The sequence below is a fragment of the Giraffa tippelskirchi genome, chromosome 12 (genome assembly GCF_054371585.1).
Source record: "Giraffa tippelskirchi isolate mGirTip1 chromosome 12, T2T-mGirTip1v1.2.pri, whole genome shotgun sequence".
Lineage (NCBI taxonomy): Eukaryota > Metazoa > Chordata > Mammalia > Artiodactyla > Giraffidae > Giraffa > Giraffa tippelskirchi.
The window spans coordinates 22,928,578-22,943,428 of record NC_137286.1 but is presented as its reverse complement, the minus strand read 5'-3'; the positions used below and the strand labels follow the sequence as shown (position 1 = coordinate 22,943,428).

Sequence of the window (14,851 nt, the reverse complement as noted above, 5' to 3'; positions counted from 1 at the left end):
TCTCTTGTCTGTCTTTGACTTAATCTCATCATATCCTGAAATCCACCCAGACTCAAATAGGAAGCCCCTCACCTTCCATCAAGTACCACATTACCGTGAGGTTGTCTTTAGTGAAGCAATAGCATAAAAAGTGGACATGTTTCCTGGCTTTAGTGTTCCAGACAACCAGTGTGTAACTGGTATGAGAAATCAGTATCTTTTCATGTTGGAACAATATGCAGGCTATTTGTGGTTGTTTTAAGAATTTCTCTTTTTTTTTATGGAATTTTAAGTTTTTCCACCTATAACTAAAAATAGTTTCTTTAATGTCAACATTCTGTTTAAAATTAATTTGATCTCCTTTCTCAGCTCAGGTGCTGAACTACAGGGGTGTGTGTGTGTTTGTGTGTGTGTGTGTAAAGAAGGGCAGGTCAAAGATGAAATCACTTCACAGTCTCCTTGCATGGTTTTATCTGAGAAAAGTGCATCTCCAAAAGCTTAGACTCATCAAATACATGAGGCTTTGCTTCTCAAACACCCTACCTGGTTGCAATTTGCACCTGTAACAGCGTCTGACAATTCTTGGGAGAATAATTTCTACTTTATCAAGCTCCCCTTCTACATCAGATCTGTTAAAGAAAACTATCCAGGGCTGAGCACCGGAATCTTCAAACTTCCCTTGGTTCTTGAAGAGCAACTGACATAATTCATTTCACACATCTAATAACAGCATTAGAAGCTGTCGGGGAATGACGCTGGGTACAGTGTCCAAGAGTGCTGGGCTCTATCTAGCTGAAGAGAGTTGAGGAAGGCAAGTGAAATCTCCTTCCTGCCACCAAGGCATCATCAGGATGTCTCCTCCGGGGTGCAGGCCACATTTTGGTGTTCTGTAGTGCCGTTACTTAGTCTTTCCTTCCTTCTTGAAGTGCTCCTTATAGTCTTTCTGAGAAACCACTGTCTCCTGGTTTTCTCTGATCTCTCAGGCCATTCCTCAGCTTCCATTAATGGCTTTTCTTATAGCTCTATATCTTTTAAAGAATAAGATTCCTCAGTTTTCATCCTCGGCTCCTTTTGGGTTTGTTAGACCTCTTCCACTTGCTGATGGCTCCTGCCAGTGTGTCTCCTGATGACTCCAAATCTTTATTTCATCCTAAAGCCCTCTCCTGGATAGAGTCTCCTGACTGGCTGCCCACTGGCTTATTTACCCCCTGGTAGATATCACAAGCTCCTCCTCACAGACCCTGGCTTGCTACCATCCATCCAGTTGTCCAATTCTTCTCTGGTTTATCCTTTTGCTTGTTTCCCACATTCAGTGACTAAGTCTGCTCAGTTCTGCTTTACTCCAGAAGGCTCTCTTCTCTCCATCCTTAACACCAGCATCTCAGTTCTCATCATCTGTTACCTGAAATACTGCAGAAGCCCCCTTACTTGATCTCCCTATTCTAGTCCAGCCTCCTTGCAATCCACAGTGTTGCTCTCTTTAAACTGGTAGTCATGTCATGCTTCTATTTAAATGCTTTGTTGTTCTCCACTGCTTTCAGCTGGTAAAAGATTCCTTATCACAGTTTACAAGGACCCTCGTGCTCTGACCCTTGTAGTCATTCCAGCCTTCTTTCTGGGACTCCCTGTGTCATCCTCCCACATTTGACAGCTTGCGGTTCCCTGACTTCAGCGTATTAATAAAGAGCCCTCACCTTCAACCAGTATGCTGCTGCTTTAAAAAAAAAAAACACACAACTACATGCTACTTCTTGTCCTTGGAAACTCCCATTCCTTGCCTGAATAATTCATCTGAAAACTCAGCTCAGTTGTTGCTTCCTTAGTGGTGACTTCCCTGACCACCGTCTCCACCCCCAGTCTGATTTAGGTGCCCATCCTTTATCCTCTGTCTTAGCACTTTTTACATCACATTACGGTCATTTAACGGCAAACTCCTGGAGCTGGGAATAATGTGTCTTCATGTTGGTATTCACATCCCCAGTACCCTCTGCCTAATGACTTGACAGAGAAGGTTGTCATTCATTTTTAATGAATAAACTACCCTTTTCACTTTATCAGGGCCACAATTTTAAATATACACATGCATGTGCACACTCATACATACCCGGAAACCCTTGAATCTGATCAAGTCTCTAGATCCAGCTGCCAATTTATAGGAAACAAGGAAGACTAGAGAATATGTTACATGATACCACAAGGATGCTGTTGGCAAAGTCTAAATGTGGGAACTTCCATCAGAATAGCAGCCACATTTCTTTAATGGTAGTCAGTCTATGACAGTGTATGGAGTTCTTTTAGATCTTGATTTTTTTTTAAACTAAAAAAGCAATATAACCTAGAGAAATATAAATGCTGATTGTATGTTTGATATTAAGGAATTGTTAATTTTTTAGATGTGATAATGGTATTATGCTTATTTTTTTAAGAGTCCTTATACTCAGAAATACATTGACATATTCAAAGATGATGTGATTTCTAGGGTTTGTTTCAGAATAATCCAAAGCAGAAGTTGGTAGGGATATAGATGAAATTGGATTGACCATGAGCCGATAATTATTGAAGCTGGGTGATGGGCACATTATGCTATTCTGCTTACTTTTGTTTGTATTTAAAATTTTTGGTAATAAAACTTTTATTGTAGTAAAATGTACATAACATAAAATATATCATTTTAACCATTTTCAAGTGTACCATTCAGTGGCATTCAGCAGTTTACGTTATGGGCAACCATCCCCATCACCAGGACATCACCTGAACTGAAACTGTACCGTTAAACAGTATCTCCTTATTCACGTCTCTTCTGGCCCCTGGCAAACACCATTCTGTTTTCAGTCCCTGAATTTGACTCCTCTAGGTAACTCATATAAATGAAATCATACAATATTTGTCCTTTTGTGTCTGACTTATCTCCAAGGTTCATCCAAGACCAAACTAGGCCTTCATAGGAAGGATCAAGGAGTATGTGACAAATATCCATGTGTATAGAATGGTCAATATCTTAGAAGAGGCAGTTCTCCCCTTGAGACTCTGAACAGGGATTAGGTTTAAATGAGTGAACTGTGGAAGAGTTTCCTTGAGCTCAGGGCAGTTCTGACAAGAGAAGCCAAGATCCACTCTGGGATGTTCTCAACCTGGAGAATCCAGAGATGGTGAGGACAGTTCTGGACCTGCCCAAGGGGCCTGGAGTCTGAGCCACACAGCAGAGCAAAATACATAGTACAGCTGATTCTGGAGAATCCCTCAAATTCCAGATTGCTCCCAGAACTCTGGGTACTTGGCACCTCAAGGTTAAGCTGAGATCCATTCTCACCATGCTCCCTCCCACATTGCTCTTTACGATGTCTAAAGGATAATTCTCCAAAAACCAGAAGAGTAAACACAGATTTGGTACAATTTCTGGTTTGGCTTCTGTTCTAATTTGGTTTGTCTCCAGTAGGAATAGATAAGAAGGTTTTTTTATTTTTTATTTTTAATTCATAAGTGACATTACTCATATATGACTTACTTTTGGTGTAAAACTGAAAAGTAGTTCCTGAGCTTAGGATAAAAATACAATTGGCCGAGCTACATGTGTTGGAAATAAGTGGGCAGGGATGCTCAGGAAGTAGAAAAGCTGCCTGAGAGGTTGGAGAGGGTAATGAGAGCAAGAGCTATTCAGAGTAATCCTAAATAGCAAGTGTAACTTCCTTTCCCTAGTCTTTTAACTTTTTACGTCCCCCTCTGCATTCTCTGGCACTTCCTGGCTTTTATGGACTGTAGATTTTCAGAACGCTAAAGCCTTTAGGATCCGACGTCTACAGACATTATAGAAGTCCTATGCTAGTTTCCCAAACAAGATAGCTATGATCAATATTCCTCATTATCGGATAAGTTCAGGAAGGAAAGTTTTAGAAACAACCCAAATATCCATGGACATGAATAGACAAAATGTTGTATATACATACAATGGAATATTATTCAGCCTTAAAAAGGAATAAAATTCTGATATGTGCCCTGTCTTTTCATTGATGTATTAAAATCCTTTATATATTTTATGTTGTTATTAATGTGTTAGGCGTTATGTCTGCCATTTTGTTTTTTGTTTTCTATCACCGTTATTTTCTATTTCTGTTTTATTTTTCCTGCCTTCCTGTGGGTTACTTGAACTTTTCTTAGAATTACATTTTTGTGGGTCTATAGTGGGCATTTTGTTTTTGTTTTTTTAAATCATAGTGTTTTTGAATATATGTCTTTGTATAGCATTTTTAATGGCTGCTGAAAGCATCACATATGTACACACACACACGTAACATCACAGTCTGCTGGTGTTATCACTTTAACAGGTTTTCTGTCTTGCTAGACTGCATCTTTTCTGCTAAGTGGCTTCAGTCGTGTCCGACTCTGTGCGACCCCATAGACGGCAGCCCACCAGGCTCTCCCGTCCCTGGGATTCTCCAGGCAAGAACACTGGAGTGGGTTGCCATTTCCTTCTCCAATGCATGAAAGTGAAAAGTGAAAATGAAGTCACTCAGTCATGTCCGACTCTTCTCGACCCCATGTACTGCAGCCTACCAGGCTCTTCTGTCCATGGGATTTTCCAGGCAAGAGTACTGGAGTGGGGTGCCATTGCCTTCTCCAAAGTCTTTGGCTAGAGAGAACCGGCCTTTGTTGGTCTTTTTTTGTTTCCATCCATTGGCATTTCCAGGTTGCTGGCTTCTTTATCTCCAAGTATAGGATATATGAGGCGAAAAGAAAATCCCAAGGTTCCTAGCCCGTCTGCCTTTTTATCACTACAAAGTCTTGTGCATTTGTTTTACATATAAAACAAATGGGGGTTTTAGTTGTACATAGTGGAAGAAATAGGGAAAAGTACATCCACTCCACCTTCCCAGAAGTGGAAATTTCTCCCAGTTTTATTTTTGATCTAACATAGAATTAAGGTCAGTTTTCTTTTCCTTTACTGTTCTAAGTATATCTATGACTCTGGGCCAGCCCATTGGATGCAGTCTTGGAATTTACCTCACAGGAAGTAGGCTCATAGCTAGATTGTTACAGAGTTTCAGGCAAGTGCCTCTATTCCATCCCATAGACTCATCTCTCTTTCCTGTGTATTCACCCTTGTTTGCATCATTACCAGAGAGCTGCTACTAGCAGAGACCTTTCAGCCACATGATGGTGCCCCAGAGTAGTTCAAGCTAATCTAAGCCCTTCCTGCTCTTCTTTGGGTTGCTGTCTTTAACTTAATATTAGTAAATTCAAGGCTATTTATCTAAACCGAGGTATAGATATGAGTGACTAATCACAGACACACACAGATGTTAAGACCCAGTTGTGTTTTTCTTTAAGCCATGTCTTCTCATATATATGGAATCAGTATCAAAAATTGGTTTTGATTTTTTTTTTTTTTGGTGTTGAGAATACCTGTGGGAATTCATACAGGAATTTTTAGAAAGCAGTTGTCATTCCTCTTAATGAATTCAGTTGCCATTTTGTATCTGGGCTCATTGAAAATAATCTGTAATCTCAGCATAGCTTTAAGAAAGGAATTTTATAAGTGTATTTTGAAAGAGATTCACTCTCAATGTTTTTTGAGGTGTTTGAATTCCTGAACTAAAACTTCCGTAGTGAAGATATTTGATTACCAACCCAGCTTTTAAAATAGTACCTTATAAGATTATATAAAAATGCTTAGGATAAATAGACTGGCAAATAGAGTTAGATCTTTGGGTTATGAGTGATTTCCTCTTTCACTTTTCTTCTTGCCTATATTTTTCAAGTTTTTTACTGAAAATAGAGGTAGGCATTTTCTATTTCAAAATAGAGGTAGGCGTTTTCTTCAGCTAATCAGAAAATGTCTATTAACCATCCAGCATATGTGGAACCAGCATATACATCTTTCCAGGCTTGAGAATTGGGTAAGAAAATTATTAGGCACTCCCTCACTAAAGTCAGGGGCCATAACTTTCAAAACTTTGTAAGCTATAATACCTACCATGTGCCTTATACCTGGAGAGTTCTGGGAAATAACTGTTAAATGAACAGAGAAGCCATTACTCGTAACATTTTCTGGTTGTAAAACTTTGGGTCAGAGTACACTCCTCTGCTCACATTCAGTGGCCAACTTGTGTCCATTCTGTCCATTCATTCTAGAACTAAGAATTAGAGATCATATAACTAACTACTGTTTCCTAAAATAATAAGATTACTAATGAAGTATAATGGGCCAAAAATACATATAAATCCAAAGCATTAAACAGTACTTAAAAGTTCAGCTCTCGCTAATTCATTATTAGACTAACAGAGAGGATCCATGTGTATTAGACTAACAGGTACTCAAGCAGTATTTGACAACTGACCAAATAAATGAATGAAAAAATATTGAGTAAAGAATTTTACCTAATATCCTGAAAGTCTACATCGGAAGAAATTTATGAGTTAGGGAAAGCTAGGCTAAAATAAATGCCTTTCTAACCAAGACCCAAGAAAATTAAGGATTTCTTCAGTGACTTTCAGCTTGTGATTTTCATAGACCCAGGAGTTTTTATAAATTATAGAACTTTTATATTTTTGATACACTGTTGTGTAACTTAATTTAAAATATTTCATTAGCTTTTACATATTATACTTAGTAATATTCATTTATAGCTTAGATTAATAGGTTGTACATGAAAGTAGTCTATAGATTTTTCCTTATGAAAGACTGAATGTAAGCAAGCTCATCAAAGTGCAGGATTTACTAAAAATCTCACTTCAAACTTTTAAGAGGAATCCATGTGCACACAAGACATGTGGGAGTGGAAAGAATAGGGGGTAAATTCACTGGAAAATAAGCTGGAGGATGAAAATTGACAGACCTTTTAGAGGAAAGAGGGATTTCAGTGAAAAGTAGCAGTCTTAGCAGAATCATGATGTGGAAAAGTTGACTGAAAATTCCTTATCTTCATGTATACATATGGCTTAGTCCCTTCATTGTTCTGAAACTATCACAACATTGTTAATCAGCTATATCCCAATACAAAGTTAAAAGTTAAAAAAAAACAAAAAACTTTAAGTAAAAAAGAAAAAGTATCTATTCCAGCCATTTACAAACTTTTAACCAAAGAAGCGTTAGTCTCTCAGTCGTGTCTGACTCTTTGCAACCCCATGGACTGTAGCCTGGCAGGCTCCTCTGTCCGTGGAATTCTTCAGGCAAGAATACTGGAGTGGATTGCCATTCCCTTCTCTAGGGGATCTTCCTGACCCAGAGATTGAACCCAGGTCTCCTGCATTGTAGGCAGATTCTTTACTATCTGAGCCATACTTTATTTAAATAAAAATCTATGCAGAATACCAATATGTAAGTAGACAAAAGCTGAGCTGTTTGTGTTGAAACGGGGTTGGGAGTGTATAGGAACCAAACCCCATCCTTCTTAGCCCCCCTACCTCTCTCCCAGTGGGACTACAGAACACAGTTTAAAAATAGCTCATCTTGTCTATGCTTAGAAACCTCCCCATGTATCCCATGTAGCCTGGCCAGTGAGCAGGTGTTAGATCATCATTTGTAACAAGGGAGCATTTTCCTTGGGCTTATTTACAAAGATGGACAGTTACCTCTTACCAGCAAAGACTGTTCAGGGATGTTTTCTCACCTGTTACCAGCAAAGACTGTTTGACCCATTGAGATTACCATCTGGGAGAATCACTCCCCTTACTTGAGATTCTTCCCGTGACTTTCTTGGGGACTGGCTTTGTGTTTTTCAGCTCTTGAATGTGGTCTCTTACCTCGCCAAGCAGAATCTTCAAGTGCTGGTCCTGGGCCGGAAGCATATGTTAACACAGAATTCCCGGTGGAGAAGAGTTGAAATGGAAAAGATGCAAAAGCAAGCCAGCTTTTTTTTTGCTGACAACATGTAGGTATTGAAGTTATTAAGTGAATTACACCAGGCTCCAGTCATCTGCTTGTTACCTGTTTTTTTTCTGTTTTTAAAGTGCATGTGTGTGTGGGTATATTATATGTATACTCAGCCTCTTTCCAAAAAAAAAAAAAGATTTGAGACAGCTTATAAAAATAGTTTTTATAGCAGGATAAACTTAAATAGATGAGAAATCAGTTTAAAGGAGAAATAAGTTAAAGCCCAAAATGAGATTAGTACACAGAATGCATGCCATAAATTCCTAAATAGATCATTTAACAAATATTTAACAAATACGAGCACTATCTGTGTTCTTGGAGAAACAACAGTGAACAAAACCAAGTTCCTGTCCTCTTGGAACTTAACAGTAAACAGGTAAACAAATAAACAGGTAATGTCATTCCAGGCAGTGATCAAAGCTGTGAAGACAATGAAGCAGAGTAGGGAGCTGGAAGGGGACTAGGTCCGATATCGAGGGGGGTGAATGGAGAGATCATCAGGAAAGGCCTTGGGGAGGGGGCAGATCTGAAGGGAACGAGTGAGTCGTTTGAGAAAGGAGGAGAGGTCAGTTCGGTTCAGTTCAGTTCAGTCGCTCCATCGTGTCCGACTCTTTGCGACCCCATGAATCGCAGCACACCAGGCCTCCCTGTCCATCACCAACTCCCGGAGTCTACCCAAACTCATGTCCATCCAGTCGGTGATGCCATCTAACCATCTCATCCTCTGTCATCCCCTTCTCCTCCTGCCCCCAATCCTTCCCAGCATCAGGGTCTTTTCCAGTGAGTCAACTCTTCGCATGAGGTGGCCAAAGTATTAGAGTTTCAGCTTTGACATCAGTCCTTCCTATGAACACCCAGGACTGATCTCCTTTAGGATGGACTGGTAGGATCAAAAGGCCCTGAACAACAACAAAAAAGGGCCTTCCCGGTGGTCTAGTGGCTAAGACTCTGCACTCCCAATGCAGGGAGCCCAGATCAGGGCTAGATCAGGGAACTAGATCCCGCATGCTGCAACTAAGAGTTCACATGCCACAACTAAAGATCCTGCGTGCCACAACTAAGACCCACCACAGATGGGGAGGGGGGAAAAGAGGGCTGACAGTCAGGAATGAGGGGAGCTGGCAGGCCAGTGTGGATGGTCAGTTCTGAGGTTGCAGAGAAGGCAGGGACCATCTTACAGAGGACCTCGTGGGCTCTGGATTTTATTCTAAATACAAAAGGAATGTTGCTGTGAGCTACAGCTTCCCAGGAAACCAAAGGAAAGTGGAAAACATGATCAGCGACAAAATACACAGTGTCCATAGAATATGCAGAAAGCAGCTAGTCAGGAGGAGCACAGGTCTACAACACTGTATTAACTGTTAGCACGCATTTAGGCTCTCATACTGTTTATGCTGACAAAGGCTTATTTACAACTTAGCATGGATCATGAGCGAACCTCAGTCCCGAGTCTAGGTTTCATTGGGTTGAAAGTGGTAACTTCAAGATTTGTCAATATTGTCCAAACCATTTCTTCTTAAAAACGTCAAATGGAGGAATTCTCTGGCAGTACAGTGGTTAGGACGGCAATCTCACTGCTGTGGCCCAGGTTCAGTCCCTAGTCAAGGAACTAAGGATCCCGTAGACCAAACAGTGCAGCAAAAAAAAAAAAAAAAAGTCAAGTGGCACTCAGTGCATTAAGCTGGAAGCTAACCCCTCCTTAGATCCCAAACTAAATCTCATTTTTCTGTAGCTAAGTCCTTTTATTTATCCATGGAGTGGGTACTTCCATCTCTCCAAGACTGTAAGATAATAGTAATGCCCTTCATTCAGTCGCGTGAGGCAGCATTGGCTAAACCTGAGGAGCGCAGGCTTGAGAGTCCATCTACCCTGGTTCAGATCATGGCCCTGTCACTTCCTGTCTGGGAAGTGTTTCTCTTCTCTGTGTCTTCCTTTCTTCATAGGTGACCCTCATGGGGATTCAGTGAGAAAATACTTGCAGATAATACACTTGAAACTCTTGGCACAGCACCAGGTACATGGAAAGCATCTATATTTGTTGCTGTCACCATCATCATTATTTTTCATAGGTGGAAGAACTGAGTAACGGTAGTGTTATAACCAAGAAGCCTGTTGGAAGTTGGTCTTCTGCTTGGTTTGGAGCATGTATTTATTGTATATGCTGAAATTCCAAACCCAGTGGTAAAGATTGATTCAGCCACCTTCTATGGCTTTGGATTTGAGTGTTTAAATTTTTAACATTAACTCTGTTTTCCACTAATGTGCCAAAGAAGCGTGTTCAAACCTAAACTGGGGAGAATAGTATAGTGATTGCTCCCGTGACTGTCACTCAGCTCCCATAGCTACCGTCATTTGTTAACATTTTTCTATATAACCCCCACATTTTTTTCTTTTTCCTGAAGATTATTTTAAAGACAGATTCTAGTTATTTTATCATTTCACTTGAAATTGAAATACTTTAATATAAGGTATCCTGTAAAGGATCCACTTTGGGTCATTTGGATCAAGGTACATGGCTTAATCACATGTTGCCATCTGAATCTCCTGAGTCAAGGTAACTACTGCTGTTTTTACAGCACATGTATTCAAGCGCTCACTACTGACGTTGAGGGCTCATTGGAGACTTTGAGCTCCTGGCTCTTCTCAAACTGGAGGTGCCTTTGGGTGCTGATCAGGATGGCTACCCAGAAGCTACTTGGAGATACCAGTTTCAGCTTTGAGGTTAGCCCCTTTTGCAAGAAAGTGTCCTCCTGCCCTGTTAGTATTATGAATGTGTCTTGAATTCGAGTGAGGAAAGGGGTAGGGGAAAGATGTGCTCTGTAGTGGATGAGGCAGATGAGGAAAACTTCATGGGGACACAGAGAACCAGCTTTTAAGTATGAAGAGAGAATTACTGTTAGAATTCTCCATTCTAGTGGTAGAGTCCAGTTGAACTGCTAAGAATCCTTTCCCTGTAGCTGTCCATCTGTGTTCTTGATCAGTTTGTCTACCAGCTGAAGACTTGTAGGTGGTTCATAAGTATCCTTGATTGATCATATCAGTTAAGAACAAAGAATACTTCTGAGGAAAGTATACAAAGAAGTAAACAGCATGGTGAAGAATGCTGTTCTCCGCCTCTTTGGACGTGTGTTTGATTGTGTCCATTCTTATGTCCGGCTCAGCTCCGAGGACGATCCGTTCCTTCTGTATGCCACACTGCACTCGGGAAACCACTGCAAGTTTATCACAAAAGACCTGCTGCGAGACCACAAGGCCTGTCTGCCTGATGCCAAGACCCAGCGCCTGTTCTTTAAGTGGCAGCAGGGACATCAGCTGGCAATTGTTAGTAAGCATCCAGGAGCAAAAATAACCTTTCAGGTATGTTATCCATCCTCTCCATAACATCAGCAGAGCCAACTATATAGTAAGAATGTGACATGGTCAAAGAACGGTGCAACTAGTTCTCGATGTTTTGTTTTTCTTAGCTTTAGTTTGGTGTTTGGAATTAGCCAGATCCTAAAAACACAGAGTCTGCCAGAGCAATGTTTTCCTAGGCCAACCCCACATTAACTGACGTAATGAAAACCCCTGAAGTGTCATCAGTTGTGACTTCAGTTATGTTATCAGTTACAAATCCCTATATGTGTTTTTTTTTTCCTATTTATTTGCCATAGCTCAAAATTCTGTATGTCTTATGACTCATCATACTTCTGTTTCTGCCGAATAACTCCTTTTTCCTGTTTAATCCACTTTTGTGGCACAGTCTCAATTGAGTTCTTTTTTGATTCTAGTTGAAATACCTGTACGTACAAGGATGTCTCTTGTGTAAAAGCAAAGAGAAAATCTAAAGGCAATTTACTACAGAAAAATACACTAGCCAATGGTAAATACAGTCCAGGGCTCAACAAACAGACAAAAACAGCATTTGTAGGAAATAATGGTATCAAATGATACCACAGAAATGCAATCAGCAAAATCAACTGTGGGAAACAGTATAGGACCTGGTTTCCTCAACAACAAAAAACTGCAAGAAAAATAGAGTTGAAAAGAGAAGCTCTAGATTATAAGAGACTTGAGAGAGAGTTTAGCCAGTCACAATATAACAACCTTATTTCAATTCCTATTCAGACAAACTGTAAAATATAATTGCACACATATAATAATTGGAAAAATGTAAACAGTAGAAATTTGACTATGTTAAGGAGTTGTTAATTCCTAAGTATAATAATATTCCTTTTATATTTACAAAATAAGTTCTTATATTTCAGAGATACATACTGAATTATAGAAGAAATGATATAATAATCTGAGATTTATTTCGAAATAATCTGAGGGGTTTTGGTTGAATGGATGAAGTAAGATTAGCCATGAATTTTGATGATTTTTGAGGCTGGGTAATGGGTATATACGAGTTCATTGTGCTGTTTCTTTATTTTTGTATATTTGAAGTTTTCTCTGTTGCATATAAAATCATTAAAGACAAAAAAGGAATATACATTTTTTTTTTCTTATAGAGAGTCCTTAACCTTAAAAATGAAACCTCCCCAAAAAGGAACTCCTAACAATAGGGTTCATCTTTTTTTTAATTGAAGTATAGTTAATTTACAATGTGTCAACTTCAAGTATGCAGCAGTAATACAATGATATATATATATATATATATATATATGGGGGGGTGTGGGTGTTTGTATATATGTGTATATGTATATGTATATTCTTTTTCAGATTCTTTTCCATTATAGGTTATTATACTGATTATCTTTCTCTGTGCTATACAGTAGATTCTTGTTGTTTACCTATTTTTTTTTAAGTGAGGAAGTCTTTTTTTTTTTTCCTCCTTTTTTCTTTATTTTTGGCTACACTGGGTCCTCATTGCTGCACACATGTTTTTTCTTAACTGTGGAGAATGGGGGCTACTCTTGTTGTAGAGCACAGACTCTAGGTACACAGGCTTCAGTAGTTGGGGCACAGGGGCTCATTAGTTTGGTTCTTGGGCCCTAGAGCGTGCAGGCTTCAGTAGTTGAGGCTCTAGGGCTCTAGAGCACGGACTCAGCAGTTGTGCATGGGCTTAGTTGTTCCTTGGCATGTGGAATCTTCCCAGATGAGGGATCAAATCCATGTCCCCTGCACTGGCAAGCAGATTCTTTATCTACTGCACCACCAGGGAAGTCTTCTCTTTTATATGTAGTAATGTGTATCTGTTAATCCTAACTCCTATTTTATCCTCCAACCCCCACCTTTCCTACTGCCAGGATTCATCTTCACCGAGCTAGCTGCTCTTTGAAAATCCATTGTTAAGTAAGACAAAGAATACATCTCTGAAGTAAACTAAGAAATCGTCAGAAAAGAAAGAGAAATGGCCAGATATTCCTTTAGTGTTGTTCTCAATGTGTGGTTCCCTTTTCAATTCAACAGCATATTCTCAGCTATGACACCGTGGTGCAAACAACTGGAGACTCGTGGCACATACCTTATGATGACGACCTGGTGGAAAGATATTCCTACGAAGTGCCAACCAAATGGCTTTGCCTTCACCGGAAGACGTAAAGACTGTTACCCCATGCTAAACTTGTGTCTGCCAACTTCTGGTTGGCAGAAGCATTGCTTCTGTTCTGTTTGATTCAGTTTTTCCTGTTTGGTCCAGTTGGTTTATATATCAATAAGTTGACTTTTTAATTAAATGAGATATAATATCTTTTCATAACCGGTTGCATTTTTCCCCCTAACATTTGTTAGGATTTGAGGCTTATCTTGTGCCAAGTCACTTCAGTAGTGTCCAACTCTTTGTGTGACTCTATGGACTGTAGCCCGCCAGGCTCCTCTGTCCATGGGATTCTCCAGGCAAGAATACTGGAGTGGGTTGCCATGCTCTCCTCCAGGGGATCTTCCCAACTGAGAGATCAGACCTGAATCTTCTGTACCTCCTGAATTGCAGGCAGATTATTTACTGCTGAGCCACCGGGGAAGACCAAGTGATGCCTACCGTTCTTTTATTGGGCCAGCTATTCCACTTACATGGGCAACAGGGTCTTCTGGTATCCTTTTTGGTGCCCTTCCAGGTCCATCAATAGCAGAACCAATCCATCTGCTGTTGGGTTCCAGGTTTTTGTAAACCCCTTCTCCATTTCTGATATCATCTCATTCTCTACATGTTATCTCCTACCCACACTGAATCACTTATGATCCTCTGGTAAACTGACTCAGATGTCAAAGGCTTATTAGCAACTTTTACTTATTCAATGATTTGGGCTGGAGGAAAGGGGGCACTTCCTTCTTTTTAGACTATGATCGTTTTTCTTCATCCTATAATGCCTTTTCATGATTGATTCAGCGTTTTGTGAATTCCGTTGGGCTTCCCTGATAGCTCAGTTAGTAAAGAATCCATCTGCAGTGCAGGAGACCCCAGTTCAATTCCTGGGTCGGGAAGATCCGCTGGAGAAGGGATAGGCTACTCATTCCAGTATTCCTGGGCTTGCCTTGTGGCTCAGCTGGTAAAGAATCCGCCTGCAATGTGGGAGACCTGGGTTCAATTCCTGGGTTGGGAAGTTCCCCTTGAGAAGGGAAAGGCTACCCACTCCAGTATTCTAGCCAGGAGAATTCCATGGACTGTATAGTCCATGGAGTCACAAAAAGTTGGACGCGACTGAGCAACTTTCACTTCATTAATTCCATCACTTGGGATGTTGCTGCTGCTGCTAAGTCGCTTCAGTTGTGTCCGACCCTGTGCAACCCCATAGATGGCAGCCCACCAGGCTCCCCCGTCCCTGGGATTCTCCAGCCAAGAACACTGGAGTGGGTTGCCATTTCCTTCTCCAGTGCATGAAAGGGAAAAGTGAAAGTGAAGTCGCTCATTCATGTCTGACTCTTAGCGACCCCATGGACTGCAGCCTACCAGGCTTCTCCGTCCATGGGATTTTCCAGGCAAGAGGACTGGAGTGGGGTGCCATTGCCTTCTCCGATCACTTGGGATGAGGGTTTTCCTAAATCATATACATTTGTTTCATTTCATCAAGTTTGGCTTAC

At 40.4% G+C, this 14,851-nt stretch overlaps 1 protein-coding gene across 7 annotated transcripts in view; it reads left to right on the top strand.

Annotated features, from left to right (window-relative positions):
- PRORP (protein only RNase P catalytic subunit) overlaps positions 1-13,532 on the top strand; it is a 137,131-nt gene extending 123,599 nt beyond the window's left edge. For 6 of the 7 annotated variants that reach the window (XM_081547919.1, XM_081547916.1, XM_081547918.1 and 3 more), the window contains 3 exons: positions 7,699-7,847; positions 11,011-11,206; positions 13,244-13,532. In XM_081547919.1, the coding sequence (XP_081404045.1) occupies positions 7,699-7,847; positions 11,011-11,206; positions 13,244-13,375 (477 nt within the window). In that variant the 3' untranslated portion in view covers positions 13,376-13,532. Of the gene's footprint in view, positions 1-7,698; positions 7,848-9,758; positions 9,870-11,010; positions 11,207-13,243 lie in introns of those variants that run through there. The other variant, XM_081547922.1, reaches the window with a different exon arrangement.
- The last annotated feature ends 1,319 nt before the right edge of the window (positions 13,533-14,851 follow it).